Raw genomic sequence first — 26,407 nt, 5'->3', positions numbered from 1 at the left:
GTCGTGAAAGTTAAGGTATGTACACAGGACGTCTTTTTAAAGGGGGATTTCACCTTAAGATTTAGGTCCCCAATTCAGCATTTACGTTTCTTTTATACATTTTTTTAGGTCTTTTTGCGGTTGTGGAATTTATGCCAAATTCATCAAAATGGCACATAATGCTTGATGAATTTTGCACAAATTACTCTATTAGTTTTTTTGCTTTAGTTGAATCTTTGCTTGAATTTCTAAAGCATAAAGTTGCACGAGCCTTTCGAGAAGTTTTAAAATGTCATGTGTTGGGCTTCATTTGCACACAAAAAAAACCCCAAAAAAAAAAACTATACACAGATTTTGTACTTCACTAGCACGGAACAATTGCTAGAAAACTTTTAAAAGTTTCAAGGTGATTAATTAGGCTAAAATATCTGGCTAGCCAAAATCACACACACAGACTCCAAATTATAAAAACCAGTTTGCACCAGAAAACTGGCATAAAACTGTTGCGAACATCACAACATTTTTACACAACATATTTTCGTGCAAAACATGTAACTTTTGGTGTGTTTCTCACCTCTGCAAACTTGATAAGTGGGCAGGGCCTAGTGGGAGGGGCATGGCCTAGCACCGTCAAGTAAACTGAATTTATTCCACATAATTTTAGCTGAAATGCGCATGCCTCGTACGGAATCTGAAGCATCTTAATTCAATGGACTCTTCATCAAGGTTGGCATACAAAACACCATCATGAGTTGGCTCTTATCCAAGCAAAAAATAAAAAAGTCGTAAGTGACTATGTATAAGTCACAAATAAAAAAAGTCACTATTAGAAGAAGGCTAGACACTAACATCGGTCACAACAGATCGGGAGGTCAAAAATCGTTCTCTGTTGCTTGTTATGGTTGCCATACCCGAGAGGGTGCAATCACCTCTGTAATGCTGTGATACTAGCAAGTTGTAAAAACTCCACAGCTAGTTAGACTTTGAGTCTTGTTCTTCACAGTACCCTAGGGCTCATAATACAGTCCTATGTACCTGCATTATGCTATGTTCCAACCAGAGACATCATCTGGCCCTAGCACAATTATATATACCGTATTTTTCGCTTTATAATATGCACCGGATTATAAGACGCACCCCAAATTTAGACATAAAAAAAAAAAAAAAAAAAAGGTAAAAAAATAAAAATGGGGTCCGTCTTATACTCCGGTGTTCTCTTACCGGAGGGGGGCAGCAGTGGTGGTGAAACGGGGTCACAAGAGGCAGAGGTTGTGCTGGCAGGAGCCGCGGGGTCTGTGGTGGCAGGAGCCGCGGGGTCCGTGGTGGCAGGAGCCGCGATGGCAGGTGAGTCGTGCAGCAGGCCGTTGCTGTGAGTGTCTCAGTGCCCGCGGTCCTGGTTCAAATGATGGCGCCTGGAGCGGCGCATGCGCAGATGGAGCTCTCATCCAAGAGCTCCATCTGCGCACGCGCATCATTTGAAACTGGGACCTCGGACAAACTGGATAACCTGCTGCACAGCCGCCCACATGCACAGAGTGGCAACAAGCAGGGGGCCTGCACACCCTGCGTGCAAGCGGCCGGGAACCTGTGCTTGTGTGCGGGTGGCAGCCGGGTACCTGTGCCTGCTTGCGGGAGGCAGCCGGGTGCCTGTGTGAGGGCGGCAGCCAGGGTCGTTGCCAACTGCCTCCCGCACACAGGCACCCGACTGCCGCCCGCACGCAGCCACAGGTACCAGACTGCCACAGGTACCCGGTCGCTTGCACGCAGCCACAGGCACCCGGCCGCCCGATCGCTGCACAGACAGGACCCCCCAAGTAAAGCTATATTCGGATTTTAGAACGCACCCCTCATTTTCCTCCCAAATTTTTGGGAGGAAAAGTGCGTCTTATAATCTGAAAAATACGGTACATACACAGTCATAGCCAAAAGTATTGATACCCTTGATATTGTTCCAGAAAATTAAGTATTTCTCCCAGATAATTATTGCAATGACATGTTTATTTCCTTTGTGTGTATTAGAACAACACAAAAAAAAAAAATCAAAAGAAAAATAAATGGCAAATTGAACATAATTTCATACAATGCTCCCAGAAATGGGCAGGAGAAAATTGCTGACACTTTTGCAAAATTGTAGGTAAACAACTTTGTTTCAAGCATGTGATGCTCGTTCAAACTCCCCTGTGGCAAATAACAGATGAGGGCAACAGGAAAATTACACCTGAAACCAGATAAAAAGGGGGAGAAGTTGACCCAAACTTTGCAATGTGTCTGTGTGTGCCACATTAAGCATGGGGAACAGAAAGAGGAGAAAAGATCTGTGTACAGACTTGAGAACCCAAATTGTTGAAAAATATCAACAAAATGTCAAGGTTACAAGTCAATCTCCAGAGATCTTGAAGTTCCTTTGTCTACAGTGAGCAACATAAGAAATGTACAACCCATGGCACTATGGCTAATTATCTGGACAATTACGGCAAAGAAAAATTGATAAAAGGTTGCAATGCAGAACAGTCTGGATGGTGGATAACCAACCCCAATCAAATTCCAAAAAAATTCAAGCTGTCTTGCAGCCTCAGGGTGCATCAGTGTCAGCACAAGCTATTGGTCGACATATGAATGAAATGAAACGCTATGGAGGAGACCCAGGAAGACCCCACTGCTGACAGACATAAAAAGCTAGACTGCAGTTTGCCAAAATGTCAGTAAGCCAAAGTCCTTCTGGGTAAGTGTATTGTGGACATATGAGATCACGATAGAGATTTTTAACAAAGCACATCATTTTACGGTTTACTGCAATCGGAATGAGGCCTACAAACGAAAGAGCACAAATATGGTGGATGTTCAAAGAGGTTTTGGGGTTGCTCAGTCTCTGGCACTCAGTGACTTGAGTATGTGCAAGGCATTATGAAATCTGAAAATTACCAAAGGATTTTGGGTGGCAATGTAGTGCCCAGTGTCAGAAAGCTGGGTTCGCTCATCCCTAGTCATGGGTCTTACAGCAGGACAAGGACCTCAAACATACTTCCAGAATCCCCTAGAAATGCATAGAAAGAAAGCGCCGGAGAGTTCTGAAATGGCAACAGTAGATAAATACACACACACACACACACACAGATTTAAAAATTAAGAAAAACAGCACTGCCCAGATGCTTTAATATCCTGCCGAAGGCATATAAAACAAAAAAAAAAAAAAAAAAAAAAAAAGGCAGCACATCCAAAATAGTGAAGGAGTGAGGACATTATTCACCAAGACCAGCAACATGTTAGACCCCTCTATGGAGCCTTTCCACATTGCTTGTCCCATAGAAAGACCTAAAACGTAGCTGGTGATGGTGAATAATGATCCTCATTTCTTCACTATTTTGGATGTACTGCCTCCTTCTTTGAATAATTATATATATACACACATATACGTGTGTGTGTGTGTGAGTGTGTGTGAGTGTGAGTGTGAGTGTACATACATATATACACACACACATATATAATATATATATATATATATATATATATATATATATATATATATATATATATATATATATATACACATATATACACACATATATACATATACATACACACACATATATATATATCCATACATACATACAGATATTTTCATTCCCTTGATGTCAGCCATAAGTAAGTGAAGGTTGATATGAAATGTTGTTCTTAGACGGCTGACAGTAACCCGAGATCTGACCCTCCCCTGTATTTGCACACAATGCCTAGCTGACCTGTGGGCAGGTGGAGAGTGACGGCCACCAAGACAATAGAATGAAGATCTCACACAATGTTCAATAGTACAATGTGTGGAGAGCACGGTTACCACGAAGCTGTAAACATGAGATGTCCATAGCAACACATACTGTATATAGATAGAAAGTTTACTTGATTTTCTGGGAATGCCTTGAGCTAAATTGCAATAGAAAGGTCTTAAGGAGGGCTGATAAATACAATGGAGGCACTATCAATGTTTCAGCCCTTCACGGACCCTGAGGCAAGAAGTTGCTGACTGGATGTCTATTACCTATTCTGTGTCATTGGTGTCTATCAGTTAGTGACTCCCTTGGCTGGTCAGAGTCTGGTTGGCTGCTACATGGACATTCATCTGATAAGTCACAACCAACCTTATGGATGCATAATGAAGAACATAAAAAAGGTGCATGAGTATTACCATAGCCTAAATGTAGAAAAAATCCGGCACACTGGAACTAGAGTATTGTGCGCAAGAAAAAAACAAAATCCTCATTGTCAGGAAAAGAAACTTCAGCACCAAATGAGACAAATTCAGTTCAAGAATAGTGAAAATTGGAAATTTTATTCCGATTTGGCATCACAGAAAAATCCAACGTTTCAACCTCATCAAGGTCTTTATCAAGGATATAATCTGTGTAGAGGGAGATAGGCTATAGGAGTGTCCAACTTCGTAATGGAAGCATATGCTACAGGGGATCCACCACGTATGTGTTCAGCGACAGGTGTCACACCTTGAAGAGGTCGAAACGTTGTATTTTTCTGTGGTGCCGAATCGGAATAAGTTTCGACAAAAACATTTCAGTTCAAGCATCTGCTTCAGATGTGCACCAACATTACACTAAAGAGAACTTGATCAATATAAAGTCATGTGTTCACCCAAGCTTCTTTATGGTTACGATTCAAGAGGATCTCTCCATATAAGATATAATTTGTCCAAATCGGCTAATTTTAGTTGGATAGGCTCACGGGAACATCCAATCCCAGCCAAGAGGGATCTGGCACATTAGATTTCAACATTCATGACCTATTTGTGCCGACAGGAGATACGTTGCATCCAGAGGGGCATGGCAGCAGATTATTCCTCATTTCCCATTGATGGTAAAGTCTACAGAAATAGCTAAGTTGCATTATTATCTAAAAAAAAATGTTTTATCTTGAGGGATAAAATGTTTAAAATATGTTTTCTTCTCAATCAAAATTGAAAGGGCATGTAGGGTAGAGCCGGACACCGTCGCCCATTCTTACAGTAAAGGCGTGCAGCTCGGTGAAATGTGTACAAACATTCGTTTGCGGACAATCCCACATTTCTCTATTTCGCACTGACATATTTGCTCAGATTGGCTGGCTCTAAGCGGACGTTTCAGAAATACACTCCAGGGCGCCTGTCACTAGATCCACAGACTTCTGTTTATAGTGCACTGAGAATTCAAGACACCGCCCAGCTGTCATCACCGAGCAATCCTTCCCTTCATTAAAGGAGTCTTTCAAATCACAAAAGCTTTTATGTGGCCAAAACAGCAAAATTAATACGTAAGCGGCACAACCACGTTTTAATAATTCAGCATTGTTTGCAGGCCATTATTCAGAGACGTGTTTTCATTTTGCAAATACAGCCAGGGATGTTGTTGAAAGATAAAGTGATTGATACCTTGTGGGAAACGGCACGTCGGGTTCTCATATGATGCCCCCTAGACGATAGGAAGCGAAGCCTTGGCTTACCATGGTTGGGGTGTCTATCCAGTTGACCTCCACAGTGTTGACATCCTTCACCACACAGGTCACCTCAAACGGTTCCCCGGCTTTCACAACCAGATGGGATTTTGTTAGGGAAACCGATGGTAATTTTTTTTGAACTTCAGAAAAAAAAAAAAGAAAAAAAAAACAAAAACACAAATTATTGCAAGTGACTCTTCAATTTGGCCACCAAATATATATCTCTCTTAGGCACATATTAGGCTATGTTCACAAGAGTTTTTGCTGCCTATATAATGTGAACTAAGAGCTGCTTTTTTACTGTAAAAGCAAAAAACTATGGAGATTTCAGACATTATATGCATGTGTTTCTTTTCCTAACCGAATTGGAAATCAAAATATGTAGCATGTCAATTCTTTCGGCGTTTAACCAATAGAAAGCAATGAAAAAGTGAAAAAAAAAAAAAAATATGCGGCAAAAAAAAAATGCATCGGCTTTTTTTGCTGCGTTGTTTAAAATGTGATTCATGAATAAATCCAACTGTAATAGTAGTGCAAGCTGCAGGCAGTGTTATAGAAGAGGAGGAGTGGAGTAGAGATATATATATATATATATATATATATATATATATATATATATATATATATATATATATATATATATATATACACATATACAGTGCCTACAAGTAGTATTCAACCCCCTGCAGATTTAGCAGGTTTACACATTCGGAATTAACTTGGCATTGTGACATTTGGACTGTCGATCAGCCTGGAAGTGTGAAATGCACTGCAGCAAAAAAGAATGTTCTTTCTTTTTTTTTTTTTTTTTTTATATTGTGAAAAGTTTATTCAGAGGGTCATTTATTATTCAACCCCTCAAACCACAATAACTCTGTTTGGTTCCCCTAAAGCATTAAGAAGTATTTCAGGCACAAAGAACAATGAGCTTCACATGTTTGGATTAATTATCTCTTTTTCCAGCCTTTTCTGACTAATTAAGACCCTCCCCAAACTTGTGAACAGCACTCATACTTGGTCAACATGGGAAAGACAAAGGAGCATTCCAAGGCCATCAGAGAAAACATCGTGGAGGGTCACAAGGCTGGCAAGGGGTACAAAACCCTTTCCAAGGAGTTGGGCCTACCTGTCTCCACTGTTGGAAGCATCATCCGGAAGTGGAAGGCTTATGGAACTACTGTTAGCCTTCCACGGCCTGGACAGCCTTTGAAAGTTTCCACCCGTGCCGAGGCCAGGCTTGTCCGAAGAGTCAAGGCTAACCCAAGGACAACAAGGAAGGAACTCCGGGAAGATCTCATGGCAGTGCGGACATTGGTTTCAGTCAATACCATAAGTAACGTACTCCACCGCAATGGTCTCCGTTCCAGACGAGCCCGTAAGGTACCTTTACTTTCAAAGCGTCATGTCAAGGCTCGTCTACAGTTTGCTCATGATCACTTGGAGGACTCTGAGACAGACTTGTTCAAGGTTCTCTGGTCTGATGAGACCAAGATCGAGATCTTTGGTGCCAACCACACACGTGACATTTGGAGACTGGATGGCACTGTATACGACCCCAAGAATACCATCCCTACAGTCAAGCATGGTGGTGGCAGCATCATGCTGTGGGCCTGTTTCTCAGCCAAGGGGCCTGGCCATCTGGTCCGCATCCATGGGAAGATGGATAGCACGGCCTACCTGGAGATTTTGGCCAAGAACCTCCGCTCCTCCATCAAGGATCTTAAGATGGGTCGTCATTTCATCTTCCAACAAGACAACAACCCAAAGCACACAGCCAAGAAAACCAAGGCCTGGTTCAAGAGGGAAAAAATCAAGGTGTTGCAGTGGCCTAGTCAGTCTCCTGACCTTAACCCAATTGAAAACTTGTGGAAGGAGCTCAAGATTAATGTCCACATGAGACACCCAAAGAACCTAGATAACTTGGAGAAGATCTGCATGGAGGAGTGGGCGAAGATAACTCCAGAGACCTGTGCTGGCCTGATCAGGTCTTATAAAAGACAATTATTAGCTGTAATTGCAAACATGGGTTATTCCACAAAATATTAAACCTAGGGGTTGAATAATAATTGACTCACACTTTTATGTTGAAAATTTATTAAAATTTAACTGATCAACATAACTTGTTGGTTTGTAAGATTTATGCATCTGTTAATAAATCCTGCTCTTGTTTGAAGTTTGCAGGCTTTAACTTATTTTCATCTTATCAAACCTGCTAAATCTGCAGGGGGTTGAATACTACTTGTAGGCACTGTATATGTATGTGTGTGTGTGTGTGTGTGTGTGTGTGTGTGTGTGTGTGTGTGTGTGTGTGTGTTCAGAGCACGGTATCTTGTATGCCGTAGCGACCGCATGATAACACAGGCCTCACTATTTGGTTGTGAATTTGGTTAACATTTTATTCAGGTGCAGAAAGGGTTAACAAATTTTCAGTCAGTGGCTCTGAGGTATTCTGGCTCTGACAGGTTTAGTCTGGTTTTTGCGCGCCCGTTTTGCTGCCAGCTGATTGGATCAGCTGGGAGAAAGTGCGGGTAATTTTAACTATAAAAGTAGCTACTTCCGTCAGCTGGCTGTCAGAAGAATTGAAGATCAAGAAGAACAGCTGATGGAGAGCCTGCTACAGGAGTTCATGAAGAGGGCGAGCGAGGTCGGCGGAGAAGCCTGGCTTAAACAATGCCTGGCGGTGCCCAGGCGGCCAGCAGAAGCGGAGGAAGAGATGGACTGCGACGCTGCGGTGATTCAACTCACCGCTCCTGAGGAGATGGCAGCGCTGACTGAGGAAATCCCAGCAAGGAGGAGGTCTCGGAGACGCAGCAGCTTCCTCCCCCCGACGTCATCGTCCAGAGAAGAGGGGAATGCCGGAGCGGAGTTATCACCGCCCATCTTGTCTGCCGGGACTTCAGCACGTCATCCTCCTGCACCCGGTCATGTGTCCAGGAAGAGGAAGAGTGGATCATCTAGTCAGCGCCGTCGTAAAAGCGCGGCGCTGACCCAGGGATTTGAAAATCCTAGCAGGAGCAGGGCTGCACCAGCAAGTGTGAGCGTGCCGGAGGCCGGAAGAGCGACGGGGGCCCCCTGGTCTGACTCCCCGTCTGAAGAAGATGATCTGCCAGCTGGAGCCAGAGAACAGGATCGTCAGCGTGGCTCAGCTGCAGAAGCTGGAATTCCTGAGGAGGGCCGAGGATCGCAGAGCGGAAGGAGGGGTGAGATGTTCAATGTTCCCCTGTCTGTCTCGTGTGTCGACCCTCTGTCTGTTAGTATGGAGTCTGTAGTTAGGAAGGTGTTAGGAGAATTGTTAGCAGGGGGAGGGACGCCTAGGGGGGGTAGTGCAGCCCCTATTGGTAGTCAGGAGTCCATGTCATTGCCTGGTTATTTATTTAAGGAGGCATTGACATGTGACTTGTCTCCCCTGGGTTTTCATCTGCCGCAGCCAGTTAAAGAAAAGATTTATAAGGGGGAATTTATTGATTTATTTTCTCTGCTTCCGTCTAACAGAGAAAATGTTAATAAAGAGGATAAGACGGAGTTGGATGATAGGAAGAAAGGTCCCCTTGGATCTTTTCATAACTGGCTGCAGGCATTTTGCATCTTTTCCTCTGTTTTAGGGGAAAGGAACCCTTCTGTTTGTTCGGGGTTATTTCAGCACCTTGACAGCATACTGGAAGCTTATCGCAGCTTCGGCGGTCAGGCATGGCTGACTTATGATGAGAGTTTTCGTCAGAAGTTAGCCATCCATCGCAGTATGCTGTGGGGTCAAAAAGACATCGGTCTTTGGCTGAATCTGATGCTTCCTCAGAGAAGCCAGTTTGGTAGACAGAGTATTAATAATTCTACTGTTAGTAAAGGATTTTGTTTCGCTTACAATGAATCAAATTGTAAGTTTGCATCTAACTGCAGATTTCGGCATGAGTGCTCCTTCTGCGGGGGCAATCATGCCGTCATCAAATGCTTTAAGAAACAGAATCAGAGTAACCAGCAGCAACACAACAGTAAAGAGTCCATTTTTAAAGGCGGCGACTCTAGTGAGGTTACAAAACATGCTGGGTTGGTTAAGGCGCTTCCTAGTCAGACAGAAGGCTGATACTCAGGGATTATCATCTTCGGGTTCTTATATTAGTTTGGCACATCAGCTTAAGGAAGATTTGTTTATGTGGCGGTACTTTTTCGGCGGGAGTTTTGAACTTTCCTACGTTTTGTAGTTGTTTTTTGGTCAGGGTGAGTACGGTGTTGGTGTTTTTTGTCAAGGTGAATTATTATTTGAGTTTTGGCGCAATTATTGGAAGGTTAGTGTTGTGACGGGCAATAATACGGTAATGTCCTTATTTCCAGTTTTGCGGTTGGTTGAGGTCTGGGGTAAGTTGTGGTCAAATCAAAGGATGCTGTTGGTATCAGATAGCAGGAACCAGACAGGGTTAATAAGTTGGACAATGCTCTGTCTCTGCAGGATCGGGAAGAACTTTTTTGTATGGAACCGATGGCAATTTCCCTCGGGAGCCCGTGCCCAGAAGCTTTATGGAATGTAGTGATGGCTTAGTTGTTTCGGCTATTAAGAGGTCTATTGCTGATTCAACATGGGCCAGGTATTCGGCCGCATGGTTAGAATGGCAGAATTTTTTGTGTTTTTCATAAAGTGGATTGTTTTCAGAGTAATGTGAGTTTAGCGCTTGAATTTCTGGATTTTTTGATGAGAAAGAATTTAGCGGTGGGGTCAGTTTCTAATATTTTTTCAGGCGTGTCTTTTTTCTTGAGATTGCATGGTCTGTTATCATTGAAGAGTTTTTTCCCAGTTCAACAGGCTTTGAAAGGTTATAGGAAAAGGACGTGGAAGCCGGATAATCGTATACCTATTTCGCTTAAGTTATTGCTCTCATTGTGGAATGTGTTGCCATATATTTGCGTTAATGATTTTGAGTCAATGGTGTTTAGGGTGGCATTCGTTTTAGCATATTTTGGAGCTTTTAGGATTAGTGAGTTAGTTTCTGTTAGTAGGAGTCGGTTGTCAGGATTGATGTTTTCAGATGTTTTTGTTACTGATAAGTCGTTGAGGATTTGTATTGGTAGCCCATTCTTTTCGTATAGGGGCAGCTACGGAACAGCCATAAGGGGGTTACCGGCTAGTAAAATTATGGGGATTGGGAGATGGGAGTCAAAGCGTTACAAAATTTATGTCCGTCCAAGGTTGTTAGTATAAAATTTCTTTTTCTTTTTTGTAGGTCCCATTGTCATTTGGATAGTGGGACACTCTTACATATTTTGGGCCAAGAGAAGAGCATCAGGAAGGTCATATGGAGAGAATTTAGCCATTAATATTGAACATTTTAACATTTTGTGGTACAGCGTTAGAGGTATGAGCTGGGACGGACTGATGAAGGAGATGAGCTGTTTAAAAACATTGTGGCCTTCTCCAAATTTAATCATTTTGCACTTGGGCGGGAATGATATTGGAAAAGTGAAAACTCTTGATCTGATTGCTGCCATGCGAAGAGACCTTTCAATCATTAGGTCATGGTTTCCTGATGCGGGTTTGGTCTTTTCCGAAATCGTTCCCCGTTTGCAGTGGCATTGTGACAGGCTGAGGTTCAGGGAGCGGATTCGGAAAGGGATAAACCGTGCCATGGAAAGGTTTTTACCAGTTATAAATGGGTCAACCTACAGACATCTTGATCTGGAGGGTTTTCTGAGTGGCCTTTACAGGGATGATTTAGTCCATCTGTCAGACGTGGGATTGGACATATTCAATTTAGGGCTCCAAAATTGTATCGAGAAATGGCTGTGATATTTGTTAGTGGGGGTGGGCCAAGGACTGTTAGTCCTTGGCGTTTGGGTAAAGTCGCCAGTTTTACTGGCGGACTGGTTGTTTATGGTATATGGTTATGGAAGAATTTTAATAAAATATTGGTTTTAATTATTTATTAATTAATTTATTTATTATGTAACCCTTAATAAATGTCACGGCCATTTTATGCCATTTACTTTATTCAAGTGTGGTGTCTTTAATTTAATGGGTAGGCCTTGTGTTGTCATGTTCAGAGCACGGTATCTTGTATGCCGTAGCGACCGCATGATAACACAGGCCTCACTATTTGGTTGTGAATTTGGTTAACATTTTATTCAGGTGCAGAAAGGGTTAACAAATTTTCAGTCAGTGGCTCTGAGGTATTCTGGCTCTGACAGGTTTAGTCTGGTTTTTGCGCGCCCGTTTTGCTGCCAGCTGATTGGATCAGCTGGGAGAAAGTGCGGGTAATTTTAACTATAAAAGTAGCTGCTTCCGTCAGCTGGCTGTCAGAAGAATTGAAGATCAAGAAGAACACCCCCCCCCCCCCCCCCCCCCGGAGAAAGACTACTTCATGAGCTGCTCTCGTCGTGACATTTGTTAGTGGGAAAGTCGCCAGTTTTACTGGTGGACTGGTTGGTTATGGACTTCTTTTTGAAAGTATTGGGTAAAGTCGCCAGTTTTACTGGCGGACTGGTTGTTTATGGAATATGGTTATGGAAGAATTTTAATAAAATATTGGTTTTAATTATTTATTAATTAATTTATTTATTATGTAACCCTTAATAAATGTCACGGCCATTTTATGCCATTTACTTTATTCAAGTGTGGTGTCTTTAATTTAATGGGTAGGCCTTGTGTTGTCATGTGTGTGTGTGTGTGTGTGTGTGTGTGTGTGTGTGTGTGTGTGTGTGTGTGTGTGTGGTCTGTATAAGGATCCAGAATGATCTGTTAATTAATCATTTAAACTTCTACTATTTCTGGGATTTTTGGTTCAGTGGAAAATCCCAGAAAGAGGAAAAGTTTAAAGGGAATCTGTCACCAGGTTTTTCCCCCTTTATCTGAGAGCAGCATAACGTAGGGGCAGAGATCCTGATTCCAGTGATGTGTCACTTACTGGGCTGTGTACTGTAGTTTTGATAAAATCACTGTTTAGATCAGCAGGAGATTATGATTAGAGGACTACTTGGCATGCTGCCAGGTAGTCCAGCATATTCATGAGACCTGTATAACTGCTAGATCTGCAGCAGATAAAACATTGATTTAAATCAAAATGACAGCAAACGACAACGACGTCGCTGCTAAGTCACCATTTTCTGTAACGTTGCAGCGACGTCCCGTCGCTGTCGCTGTGTGTGACATCCAGCAACGAGCTGGCCCCTGCTGTGAGGTCGCCGCTCGTTGCTGAATGTCCAGCTTCATTTTTTGGTCGTCGCTCTCCCGTTGTGACGCACCCATTGCTGTGTGTGACAGCGAGAGAGCGACGAAATGAAGAGAGCAGGATCCAGCATCTGCGGTAAGCTGTAACCAGAGTAAACATCGGGTAACCAAGGGAAGACCTTTCCCTGGTTACCCGATATTTACCTTCGTTACCAGCCTCCGCCCTTGCTGCCAGCGCCGGCTCCTGCTCTCTGCACATGTAGCTGCAGTACACATCGGGTAATTAACCCGATGTGTACTGTAGCTAGGAGTGCAGGGAGCCAGCGCTAAGCAGTGTGCGCGGCTCCCTGCTCTCTGCACATGTAGCACAGCGACGCGTGTCGTTATGATCGCTGCTGCGTCTGCTGTGTTTGACAGCTAAGCAGCGATCATAACAGCGACTTACAAGGTCGCTGTTGCGTCACAGAAAATGGTGACGTAACAGCGACGTCATTGTCGCTGTCGCTATGTGTGAACCCAGCTTAAGTGACACATCGCTGGAATCAGGGTCTATCTCTACATTATGCTGCTCTCAGATGGGGGAGCAAAAACCTGGTGACAGGTTTCCTCTAAATGACTACTAAACAGATTACACTGAATGTTTTCTCCCCAAATTATACCTCAGTCTGCTCAGCTCCCTCTGGCCTATAAAATGGTGCCTGCAGATTGGGCTGGATTTTCATGTGACAGGTTTACTTTAAACATGTACTGTAGAGTCGACCAAGCACACATGTAATCTGACCCAAAAAGCACCTCAAAAACACTGCAAAAAAAAAAAAAAAAAAAAAAAAGACTATTAGAACACAGAAATTTGGTTTCCAAAAGAGCAGGTTTTGGCTGCAGAAAAAAACAAACCACAGCAAAAACGCTGCGTGTGAACAATCATTATTGCAATTACAGTAATGGCTAAATCTAAATGACCTTTTCATGTAGCAATACAAAAAATTTAAGGGGACCTGTCAGGTCCAATATGCACGCAGAAACTCGATGTGTAAATTGCTAATCGCTGCAGCTAGTAGCATAAAGAGATCTTTAGAAAAGGTTTTTCTAAAGATGGTTTATCGTATGCTAATGAGCGAGGGGACTAGTCCCCTGGGCGTTGCTTCCCTTGCTAAATCGCCCTCATTAGCATGTTAGTACGCCCCTGTGGATGTGCTATCATGCTAATGAATGTGCAGCGTTAGAGGATGATCTCACTCACCTCTCTGCTGCCCAAAGCTGGATTTCGACTCAGTGCACATGGAGTTTGGGTCATGCGCACTATGAAGCCGGGTGTAGGAGTCCTGGCTTCAAACTGAAGTAGTGCACATGACCGAAAGTCTGAGATCATGCACCCTGAGCCGAAATCCAGCGTCGGATGAGGTGAGTGAGATCATCCTCTGACGCTGCGAATTCATTAGTATGTTAGCACACCCATAGGACCGCACCAACATGCTAATGGGGGCCACTAGACAGGGGAACTAATGCCCAGGGGACTAGTGCCCGTGCTCATTAGCATACGGTAAAACATCTTTAGAAATACTAGCATAGATAAAGAGATCTTTAGAAAAAGTGTATACAGAGACAGTTAAGGTGGTGTCACACACAGCGACGACAACGACGTCGCTGCTAAGTCACCATTTTCTGTGACGTAGCAGCGACGTCCTGTCGCTGTCGCTGTGTGTGACATCCAGCAATGACCTGGCCCCTGCTGTGAGGTCGCCGGTCGTTGCTGAATGTCCTGCTTCATTTTTTGGACGTTGCTCTCCCGCTGTGACACACACATCGCTGTGTGTGACAGCGAGAGAGCGACGAACTGAAGCAAGCAGGGAGCAGGGAGCCAGTGTCTGGCAGCCTGCGGTAAGCTGTAACCACGGTAAACATCGGGTAACCAAGAAGCCCTTTCCTTGGTTACCCGATATTTACCTTAGTTACTAGCGTCCGCCGCTCTCAGGCTGCCAGTGCCGGCTCCCTGCTCCCTGCACACGTAGCTGGAGTAAACATCAGGTAATTAACCTGATGTGTACTCTGGCTAGGAATGCAGGGTATAGGGAGCCGGCACTGGCAGCGTGAGAGCGGCGGACGCTAGTAACTAAGGTAAATATCGGGTAACCAAGAGAAGTGCTTTCCTTGGTTACCCGATATTTACCTTAGTTACGCTTCCACGCGTCGCTGCTGGCTGGTCACTGGTCGCTGGTGAGATCTGTCTGTTTGACAGCTCACCAGCGACCATGTAACGACGCAGCAGCGATCCTGATAAGGTCAGATCGCTGGTCGTGATCACTGCTGCGTCGCTATGTGTGACACCACCTTTAGGCAGGGATCAGCAATATGCACCCAGAACTGCTCGTGCTTCTACGTGCACATTGGACCTGACAGGTTCCCTTAAAGTTAAAGCATATTTTTCCACCATTGGCTTCAATCTGTTATTTTGTATAGCGATATCTGTGCCTAGAAAGAGAACTGTTTCTTAATGTGCCTATGATGGGATGAGGGAGAGTGCACTATACTCCAGGGAAGAATGGAGCATCATTAGGAGCCGGGGTCACGTGTTAATGGATAAGACATTGCTACAGCTGAAGCTCAGCATCATGACTTCATTCCGTGAATTAGAAGAAAAGTCATTTTGCGAGCGGTTTGGGAGACACTTTTCGAAGAACGGTAACATACAAGTGTCATAAAAATCTGCATGTCTACAAATTGGTCTAATGTTTTCCAGTATAGAGGAAAAAGTAAAAAATCAGCAAATTCTTAATTTACGGCTCTCTTTTAGAGAAATATAATGCAAATGCATGTGCGGGATCATTTCTGACAGCAGCTATCACAGGATTAGGATTCAAACATTTTATTATCCAATTTCCAAAATATACCACCATTGACAGTTCCCCCTAAGGGGTACTTTGCACGTTGCGACATCGCTACTGCGATATCGTAGGGGTCAAATCGAAAGTTACGCACATCCGGCGCCAGTGACAATGTCGCAACGTGTAAAGCCTAGATGCGCCGATTTACGATCGCAAAAGCGTCGAAAATCGGCGATCTGTGTAGCGTCGGTCATTTCCAGAATTTCAGGACGACCGATGTTACGATATTGTTCCTCGTTCCTGCGGCAGCACACATCGCTGTGTGTGATGCCGCAGGAGCGAGGAACATCTCCTTACCTGCCTCCGCCGGCTATGCGGAAGGAAGGAGGTGGGCGGGATGTTTACGTCCCACTCATCTCCGCCCCTCCGCTTTTATTGGCCGCCTGTCGTGTGACGTCGCTGTGACGCTGCACGACCTGCCCCCTTAGGAAGGAGGCGGGTCGCCGGCCAGAGCGACATCGCAGGACAAGTAAGCGCATGTGAAGCTGCCGTATCAATAATGTTCGCTACGGCAGCTATCACCAGATATCGCATGTGCGACGGGGCGGGTACTATGAGCTCGGCATCGCTAGTATCGGCTAGCGATATTGCAGCGTGCAAAGTACCCCTAAGGCTACATGCACACCTTGTGTATTTGCAGAATATTTTTCTGTAGCAAAAAAAGTGAATGTTGGCAGGAAAAATGTTACAGAAAATAGATGTGGGTTTTTTTTTTTTTTAATACATTTTTTCCCCCCATTTATTTAAATGGATGAAAAATGCTGAAACAATTGAAAATCATTTATGGTTAAAATCTGCAAGGACAAATAAGCGGCATGTACAGGAGACCTCACTTTGCTGGTATTAGAAAATGCATAACAAAAATGCACGGAAAAGAAACAAGCACAAAGTTTGCATCGTTTTGTTAGGCTTTTACATGTTGTGTATTTCGTATTCTTCTGAACTCCACATGCTCTAGATTTGACTTTAATGTATTTTCCCATAGGACTCTATAAAAATAAGTTATGCAAAAAATTGCTTTTTTTATAGGAAATTTTCTAAAACTGTATACGTAGTCTGTTCTACACAACGTTGCTATTTCTAGACCCATCTGTACCACAGGATAGAGGATCATGTTTGGAATAATTTTTGATCTACCGTATTTTTTGTTTTATAAGACGCACCGGATTATAAAACGCACCCCAAATTCAGAGCATAAAAAAGGTAAAAAAAATAAAAATGGGGTCAGTCTTATAATCTAGTGTTTGCTTACAGTAGGGGGCATCAGTGGTGGTGAAGCGAGGTCACACGAGGCAGAGGTTGTGCTGACAGCAGCGTCTGGTCCGTGGTGTCAGCTGCGGCGGGTCAGTAGCAGCAGGCAAGGCGGCGTCCATGGCAGCAGGCGCGACGGCGCCCGTGGCGGGTCCTATGCGGCAGTGGTGGTGCAGTGAGTGTCTCAGTGAGTCCGCGGTCCCAGTTCAAATGATGGCGCCAGGAGCGGTGCATGTGCAGATGGAGCCCTGAACCAAGGGCTCTCTCTGCGTACACGCTGACTCCCGGAGCGGCGCGTGCGCAGATGGAGCTCTCATCCAAGAGCTCCATCTGCGCACGCGCTGACTCCCGGCGCCATCATTTGAAACTGGGACCGCGGATACACTGGGACACCTGCCACCCGCCCGAAGAACGCACAGTGTGACAGCGAGCAGGCCGCCCACACACACACACACACACACACACACACACACACACACACACACGACAAGCACCCGGCTGCCCGCACGCAGCAACAAGCACCCGGCTGCCTGCATGCAACCACAGGCTCCCGGCCACCTGAACGCACCCGGTTGCCGCACAGACAGACCCCTGGTAAACTATATTCGGATTTTAAGACACACCTCTCATTTTCCTCCCAAATTATTGGGAGGAAAAGTGTGTCTTATAATCCGAAAAATACGGTAATTCACTTGATTTAACGTGAATCAAACTAAGGCTATGTGCACACGGCGTCTTTTTCAGGTGGATTCTGCCCAGAATCTGCCTTCAAAAGCATCCCATAAAATGATTATAATGCACAGCAATGTCAAAACGACAAAGGGGGGGTCCCCCCTTTTTTTCCTCTAAATTTGGTGTGCGTTTTATAAGCCAAAAAGTACGGTAACTTCCCAATAGAGAAATATCTAACTCTTGCAAAACGACCTCCCCCCGCCTCCCCCCAGAACTGAGGCTCCCCTATGAATGGAGCGGTGCTCGATCATGCACACTGCTACTTCATTCATTTTTCATTCTTACCAGGCAAGCACAATGCCTGGCTTTCTCTGGTAGTCCCATTAAGAATGAAAGGAGCGGCAGTGTGCATGACTGACCAATGCTCCACTCTATTCTTCAGAGTCCTGGTTCTGGTCATCAGTGGAGATCCCAGTGATCAGGAAGTTATCCTTAATTCCAGATGTTCAAACTTTCAAACTTGAGAATGCCCCATTAAAAAAGGTCAAACCATCAATCCACCTCACCTGGAGTCACCACCAATTTGAACGGCTGCGAGGTCTTCAGATCTCCATTGTGACGCACAGTACACTTATACCAATCAGTGAAGTCCCTCTGCACATTTTTTATGGCAATGCCATTCTCAATATTACTTTCATAGACAAAACCTTTTGGCAAGGAGTCTTTGTCCTTTCTTTTAATAGAATAATCTGAAACTTCAGAGTCAGAGACAAAGCATATTCCAGAAATGTCTGCACCTTCCTTCACATCATAATATCCACGAATGTCAAGGAATGGATTAACTAAATCTATGGGGGAAAAAAAAACAATTGTGACTTTTTGAATTTTTAACAATTCTAGTTTCATAAAAATGTACTTATTTTAGTACTAGCTGTACTACCCGGCTTCGCCCGGGTTAATAACTGCTGTTAACAAAATAGAATGTATTAACAAAAATGTATTCTGCACACAAAAACTACAAAACAGATATAAATGTAATTATAATGTCTGTCTGTCTCTTTCCCTGCCTGTGTCTGTCTGTCTCGCTTTCCCTGCCTGTGTCTGTCTGTCTCTCTTTCCCTGCCTGTGTCTGTCTGTCTCTCTTTCCCTGCCTGTGTCTGTCTGTCTCTCTTTCCCTGCCTGTGTCTGTCTCTCTTTCCCTGCCTGTGTCTGTCTCTCTTTCCCTGCCTGTGTCTGTCTCTCTTTCCCTGTGTCTGTCTCTCTTTCCCTGCCTGTGTCTGTCTCTATTTCCCTGTGTCTGTCTCTCTTTCCCTGTCTGTGTCTGTCTGTCTCGCTTTCCCTGCCTGTGTGTCTGTCTCGCTTTCCCTGCCTGTGTCTGTCTGTCTCGCTTTCCCTGCCTGTGTGTCTGTCTGTCTCGCTTTCCCTGCCTGTGTGTCTGTCTGTCTCGCTTTCCCTGCCTGTGTGTCTGTCTGTCTCGCTTTCCCTGCCTGTGTCTGTCTGTCTCTCTTTCCCTGCCTGTGTCTGTCTGTCTCTCTTTCCCTGCCTGTGTCTGTCTGTCTCTCTTTCCCTGCCTGTGTCTGTCTCTCTTTCCCTGCCTGTGTCTGTCTCTCTTTCCCTGTGTCTGTCTCTCTTTCCCTGCCTGTGTCTGTCTCTATTTCCCTGTGTCTGTCTCTCTTTCCCTGTCTGTGTCTGTCTGTCTCGCTTTCCCTGCCTGTGTGTCTGTCTCGCTTTCCCTGCCTGTGTCTGTCTGTCTCGCTTTCCCTGCCTGTGTCTGTCTCTCTTTCCCTGCCTGTGTCTGTCTCTCTTTCCCTGTGTCTGTCTCTCTTTCCCTGCCTGTGTCTGTCTCTATTTCCCTGCCTGTGTCTGTCTCTATTTCCCTGTGTCTGTCTCTCTTTCCCTGTCTGTGTCTGTCTGTCTCTCTTTCCCTGTCTGTGTCTGTCTGTCTCGCTTTCCCTGCCTGTGTGTCTGTCTCGCTTTCCCTGCCTGTGTGTCTGTCTCGCTTTCCCTGCCTGTGTCTGTCTGTCTCGCTTTCCCTGCCTGTGTGTCTGTCTGTCTCGCTTTCCCTGCCTGTGTGTCTGTCTGTCTCGCTTTCCCTGCCTGTGTGTCTGTCTGTCTCGCTTTCCCTGCCTGTGTCTGTCTGTCTCTCTTTCCCTGCCTGTGTCTGTCTGTCTCTCTTTCCCTGCCTGTGTCTGTCTGTCTCTCTTTCCCTGCCTGTGTCTGTCTGTCTCTCTTTCCCTGCCTGTGTCTGTCTCTCTTTCCCTGCCTGTGTCTGTCTCTCTTTCCCTGTGTCTGTCTCTCTTTCCCTGTCTGTGTCTGTCTGTCTCGCTTTCCCTGCCTGTGTGTCTGTCTCGCTTTCCCTGCCTGTGTCTGTCTGTCTCGCTTTCCCTGCCTGTGTGTCTGTCTGTCTCGCTTTCCCTGCCTGTGTGTCTGTCTGTCTCGCTTTCCCTGCCTGTGTGTCTGTCTGTCTCGCTTTCCCTGCCTGTGTGTCTGTCTGTCTCGCTTTCCCTGCCTGTGTCTGTCTGTCTCTCTTTCCCTGCCTGTGTCTGTCTGTCTCTCTTTCCCTGCCTGTGTCTGTCTGTCTCTCTTTCCCTGCCTGTGTCTGTCTCTCTTTCCCTGCCTGTGTCTGTCTCTCTTTCCCTGTGTCTGTCTCTCTTTCCCTGCCTGTGTCTGTCTCTATTTCCCTGTGTCTGTCTCTCTTTCCCTGTCTGTGTCTGTCTGTCTCGCTTTCCCTGCCTGTGTGTCTGTCTCGCTTTCCCTGCCTGTGTCTGTCTGTCTCGCTTTCCCTGCCTGTGTGTCTGTCTGTCTCGCTTTCCCTGCCTGTGTGTCTGTCTGTCTCGCTTTCCCTGCCTGTGTGTCTGTCTGTCTCGCTTTCCCTGCCTGTGTCTGTCTGTCTCGCTTTCCCTGCCTGTGTCTGTCTGTCTCTCTTTCCCTGCCTGTGTCTGTCTGTCTCTCTTTCCCTGCCTGTGTCTGTCTGTCTCTCTTTCCCTGCCTGTGTCTGTCTGTCTCTCTTTCCCTGCCTGTGTCTGTCTGTCTCTCTTTCCCTGCCTGTGTCTGTCTGTCTCTCTTTCCCTGCCTGTGTCTGTCTGTCTCGCTTTCCCTGCCTGTGTGTCTGTCTGTCTCGCTTTCCCTGCCTGTGTGTCTGTCTGTCTCGCTTTCCCTGCCTGTGTCTGTCTGTCTCGCTTTCCCTGCCTGTGTGTCTGTCTGTCTCGCTTTCCCTGCCTGTGTGTCTGTCTGTCTCGCTTTCCCTGCCTGTGTGTCTGTCTGTCTCGCTTTCCCTGCCTGTGTCTGTCTGTCTCTCTTTCCCTGCCTGTGTCTGTCTGTCTCTCTTTCCCTGCCTGTGTCTGTCTGTCTCTCTTTCCCTGCCTGTGTCTGTCTGTCTCTCTTTCCCTGCCTGTGTCTGTCTGTCTCTCTTTCCCTGCCTGTGTCTGTCTGTCTCTCTTTCCCTGCCTGTGTCTGTCTGTCTCGCTTTCCCTGCCTGTGTCTGTCTGTCTCTCTTTCCCTGCCTGTGTCTGTCTGTCTCTCTTTCCCTGCCTGTGTCTGTCTGTCTCTCTTTCCCTGCCTGTGTCTGTCTGTCTCTCTTTCCCTGCCTGTGTCTGTCTGTCTCTCTTTCCCTGCCTGTGTCTGTCTGTCTCTCTTTCCCTGCCTGTGTCTGTCTGTCTCTCTTTCCCTGCCTGTGTCTGTCTGTCTCTCTTTCCCTGCCTGTGTCTGTCTGTCTCTCTTTCCCTGCCTGTGTCTGTCTGTCTCTCTTTCCCTGCCTGTGTCTGTCTGTCTCTTTCCCTGCCTGTGTCTGTCTGTCTCTCTTTCCCTGCCTGTGTCTGTCTGTCTCTCTTTCCCTGCCTGTGTCTGTCTGTCTCTCTTTCCCTGCCTGTGTCTGTCTGTCTCTCTTTCCCTGCCTGTGTCTGTCTGTCTCTCTTTCCCTGCCTGTGTCTGTCTGTCTCTCTTTCCCTGCCTGTGTCTGTCTGTCTCTCTTTCCCTGCCTGTGTCTGTCTGTCTCTCTTTCCCTGCCTGTGTCTGTCTGTCTCTCTTTCCCTGCCTGTGTCTGTCTGTCTCTCTTTCCCTGCCTGTGTCTGTCTGTCTCTCTTTCCCTGCCTGTGTCTGTCTGTCTCTCTTTCCCTGCCTGTGTCTGTCTGTCTCTCTTTCCCTGCCTGTGTCTGTCTGTCTCTCTTTCCCTGCCTGTGTCTGTCTGTCTCTCTTTCCCTGCCTGTGTCTGTCTGTCTCTCTTTCCCTGCCTGTGTCTGTCTGTCTCTCTTTCCCTGCCTGTGTCTGTCTGTCTCTCTTTCCCTGCCTGTGTCTGTCTGTCTCTCTTTCCCTGCCTGTGTCTGTCTGTCTCTCTTTCCCTGCCTGTGTCTGTCTGTCTCTCTTTCCCTGCCTGTGTCTGTCTGTCTCTCTTTCCCTGCCTGTGTCTGTCTGTCTCTCTTTCCCTGCCTGTGTCTGTCTGTCTCTCTTTCCCTGCCTGTGTCTGTCTCTCTTTCCCTGCCTGTGTCTGTCTCTCTTTCCCTGCCTGTGTCTGTCTCTCTTTCCCTGCCTGTGTCTGTCTCTCTTTCCCTGCCTGTGTCTGTCTCTCTTTCCCTGCCTGTGTCTGTCTCTCTTTCCCTGCCTGTGTCTGTCTCTCTTTCCCTGCCTGTGTCTGTCTCTCTTTCCCTGCCTGTGTCTGTCTCTATTTCCCTGTGTCTGTCTCTCTTTCCCTGTCTGTGTCTGTCTCTCTTTCCCTGTGTCTGTCTCTCTTTCCCTGTGTCTGTCTCTCTTTCCCTGTCTGTGTCTGTCTCTCTTTCCCTGTGTCTGTCTCTCTTTCCCTGTGTCTGTCTCTCTTTCCCTGTGTCTGTCTCTCTTTCCCTGTGTCTGTCTCTCTTTCCCTGTCTGTGTCTGTCTCTCTTTCCCTGTCTGTGTCTGTCTCTCTTTCCCTGTCTGTGTCTGTCTCTCTTTCCCTGTCTGTGTCTGTCTATCTTTCCCTGTCTGTGTCTGTCTATCTTTCCCTGTCTGTGTCTGTCTATCTTTCCCTGTCTGTGTCTGTCTCTCTTTCCCTGTCTGTGTCTGTCTCTTTCCCTGTCTGTGTCTGTCTCTTTACCTGTCAGTCTGTCTCTTTGTGTCTGTCTCTTACCCTGTCTGTGTCTGCCTCTCTCCCTGGCTGCATTGTGACACGCCAAAATGCCATTTAAGGGCGTGGCTCCGCATTCTTCTGAAGTTCTGGCTGCACTGTGGCTCCCAGCTCCATTCGCTTTAATGGAGGCAGGTTTTTTGGTGAATAACTAAAGCGCGGGGTTAAAATTTCCCCTCAAAACATAGCCTATGACGCTCTCGGGGTCCAGAAGTGTGAATGTGCAAAATTTTGTGGCTGTAGCTGCGACGGTGCAGATGCCAATCCCGAACATACATACATACATACATACATACAGTACACACATTCAGCTTTATATATTAGATTATTCTTGAAGATTAGGAGAAATCAGTGCAGTGCAGAACATCACGAGCTTACCTTTAACAAAGAGATAGAAGGTTTGGTTATCTGTAGGGGCGATCCCTTTATTGGAGCAGCTATATTTTCCAACATGTTTGCGTTCAGCCTGTGAAATGATGAGGTTGACCCCACCATTGAATGGTTGCAATTGTGCACGAGGAAGAGCTCGTGCCTTGGAATGTCCCAGCTTCTGATGAGACCATTCTACTTCGGTAGAATCTGTGCAAGACACTTTGAATGTTCTTCCAGAATCCACAAGTTGCCTCCTTCCAGAGACAGATAATGTTGGAGATGAATCTGCTGTAAAACAAAAACACGAAGATTCAAAATCAGCAGGAGACAACCTCAGATCTGTACAAATGATGATGAATATAACAAGCTGATAATCTAGAAAACTGAAAACTTCAGCATCGATACCAAGACGCTATACATTTATCCAAAGTAACCAGCACCAAGCAAATATTTCAAAGCATTTTCTCACTATAGAAAAAGCACACATTACTCATACCTGATGATGCTGGTATGCTTACTTTGAAAATCCATGACAGAAGAACTGTATAATCCTTTGGTGCTGGATATTGGCATGAATTGAATTTATTGACCATCTCTATATTCAAAAAGTATTATACAGCCTTTTTGTTGTGGTTTTGTAAAGGAAGTACACCTTCTTCATAAGGTCTAGGAGAGTATGTGTTTTCACTGGGGAAAGGAAAAAAAGCCACTGCCAGACACCTCTGGTTGTGGTGTATCTGTAAGGAGAACAAATCTTGGTAGCTGAAATAAATTACCGTATTTTTCGGATTATAAGACGCACTTTTCCTCCCAAAAATTTGGGAGGAAAATTAGGGGTGCGTCTTAAAATCTGAATATAGCTTTACCTGGGGGTCCTGTCTGTGCGGCAATCAGGTGGCCGGGTGCCTGCGCCTGCGTGCGGGCGGCAGCCGGGTGCCTGCGTGCGGGCGGCAGCCGGGTGCCTGCGTGCGGGCGGCAGCCGGCACAGACAGGCACCTGGCTGCCTCCCGCACACAGGCATCTGGCTGTTGCCCGCAAGCAGGCAAAGGCACCCGACTGCCGCCCGCACGCAGCCACAGTACCCGGCCGCTTGTACGCAGGGTGTGCGGGCCGCCTGCCACTCTGTGCATGCGGGCAGCTGTGCACCAGGTTACCCAGTTTGTCCGCGGTCCCAGTTTCAAATGATGGCGCCGGGAGCGGGCGCAGATGGAGCCCTTGGATGAGAGCTCCATCTGCGCACGCGCCGCTCCAGGCGCCATCATTTGAACTGGGACCGCGGACACTGTCACACTCACCGCACCGGCCTGCTGCACGACTCACCCGCTGCCGCTGCTGCCGCCACCATGGACGCCGCCGCACCTGCCACCATGGACCCTGCCGCACCTGCCACCACGGACCCCGCCGCGCCTGCCAACACAACCTCTGCCTCCTGTGACCCCGCTTCACCCCCACTGCTGCCCCCCCCCTCCGGTAAGAGAACACCGGAGCATAAGACGGACCCCATTTTTATTTTATCTTTTTTTAAGTCTAAATTTGGGGTGAATCTTATAATCCGGTGCGTCTTATAAAGCGAAAAATACGGTATGTCAGGAGAGAATCAGGAAACCACCATAAACCATGAGAGTCACCATGTTCCACCGAAATGAGCAAGTGTAGACAACTTTCTTCTAATGTGTGAAAGGCCAATAGTTAATGCAAAGTATTTGTGTAACTAGACCATGATGTGCCTTTATCAGAGTAAGGATATGTGTACATGATGCAGATTTGGTGCAGACATTTTCTGCATTAAATGTGCACCTTCTGTATCATATCATTAAGAGGTGCGATTGGGCTAAAATATACAGGTGTATCTCTTTAAATTAGATAATCAAAAAGTTAATTTCAGAAATTCAATACAAAAATGGAAGCGCATATATTATATAGAGTCATTATAAACAGAGTGATCTATTTCTGTTAATGTTGATGATTATGGCATACAGCCAATGAAAACACAAAAAAGTAATTATCTCAGAAAATAAGAATAATTACCACAAACACCTGCAAAGGATTCATAAGTGTTTAAAATGTTCCCTTATTCTGGTTCTGTAGGCTACACAATCATGGGGAAGACTGCTGACTTCACAGATGTCCAGAAGGCAGTCATTGACACACTCCACAAGGAGGGTAAGCTACAAAAGGTCATTGCTAAAGAAGCTATCTGTTCACAGAGTGCTGTATCCAAGCATATTAATGGAAAGGTGAGTGGAAGGAAAAAGTATGGTAGAAAAAGATGCAGGGGCAAGCAGGATAACCGCAGCCATGATAGGATTGTTAAGAAAATACCATTCAGAAATTTGGGAGAGATTCACAAGGAGTGGACTGCTGCTGGAGTCAGTGCTTCAAGAATCACCACACCCAGATGTATCCAGGACATGGGCTACAACTGTCACATTCCTTTCGTCAGGCCACTCATGACCAATAGACAACGCCAGAAGCGTCTTACCTGGGCCAAGGAGAAAAGAACTGGACTGTTGCTCAGTGGTCCAAGGTGTTGTTTTCAGATTAAAGTAAATTTTGCATTTCATTTGGAAATCAAGTTCCCAGAGTCTGGAGGAAGAGTGGAGAGGCCACAATCCAAGCTGCTGAGGTCTAGAGTGAAGTGTCCACAATCAGTGATGGTTTGGGGAGCCATGTCATCTGCTGGTGTAGGTCAACTGTGTTTCATCAAGACCAAAGTCAGCGCAGCCGTCTACCAGGTCAAGCTTTTTGGAGATGGAAATGTCATTTTCCAGCAGGACTTCGCACCTGTCCACACTGCCAAAAGTACCAATACCTGGTTTAATAACCACAGTATCATTGTGCTTAACTGGTCAGCAAACTTGTCTGACCTAAACCGGGGTACTGTCAAGAGGAAGATGAGAGACAACAGACCCAACAATGCAGACAAGCTGAAGGCACTATCAAAGCAACCTGGGCTTCCATAACACCTCAGCAGTGCCACAGACTGATCGCCTCCATGCCACGCCGCATTGATGCAGCAATTCATGCAAAATGAGCCCCGACCAAGTATTGAGGCATTTACTGTACAGACTTTTCAGTAGGCGCCAACATTTCTGAGTTTAAATTCTTTTTTTTATCAATTGGTCTTATATAATATTCTAATTTACTGAGATAATGACTTTTGGGTTTTCATTAGCTGTAAACCATAATCATCAACATTAACAGTAATAAACACTTGAAATAGATCACTCTGTGTGTAATGACTATATATAATATATGTGTTTCCCTTTTTGTATTGAATTACGGAAATAAATTAACTTTATGATATTCTAATTTATGGAGGTGCACTTGTAGTTGTAATTTTTAAGGATGTGTTTACATTTGTCATTAAACTACTGCCGATCGGTAAATATTTGCTGGTCAGCAGAGGCTGTTTGCACTTTAGATGTGAACTAAACAGTTTTCAGAAAAAAAACCTGTTGAATTTAACTAATTTTGTGGTGCTGAAAATGAATATGATGCTTAAATTTAATGATCCAGAGGAGGTTATAATTA

The 26,407-nt window shown here is 45.5% G+C and overlaps 1 protein-coding gene across 2 annotated transcripts in view; it reads right to left on the bottom strand.

Annotated features, from left to right (window-relative positions):
- Positions 1–26,407, bottom strand: part of KIT (KIT proto-oncogene, receptor tyrosine kinase) — a 119,599-nt gene that overhangs the window by 32,918 nt on the left and 60,274 nt on the right. For both annotated transcript variants that reach the window (XM_075347045.1, XM_075347046.1), the window contains exons 2-4: positions 22,880–23,161; positions 17,973–18,254; positions 5,458–5,591 (exon numbers count right to left, since the gene is read on the bottom strand). In XM_075347045.1, coding sequence (XP_075203160.1) covers positions 5,458–5,591; positions 17,973–18,254; positions 22,880–23,161 — 698 coding nt within the window. The remainder of the gene's footprint in view (positions 1–5,457; positions 5,592–17,972; positions 18,255–22,879; positions 23,162–26,407) is intronic.

This window comes from Anomaloglossus baeobatrachus, chromosome 1 (assembly GCF_048569485.1).
Source record: "Anomaloglossus baeobatrachus isolate aAnoBae1 chromosome 1, aAnoBae1.hap1, whole genome shotgun sequence".
NCBI classification, from domain to species: domain Eukaryota; kingdom Metazoa; phylum Chordata; class Amphibia; order Anura; family Aromobatidae; genus Anomaloglossus; species Anomaloglossus baeobatrachus.
Note: the sequence above shows the minus strand (reverse complement) of the source record. Positions and strands in the feature narration are given on the sequence as shown.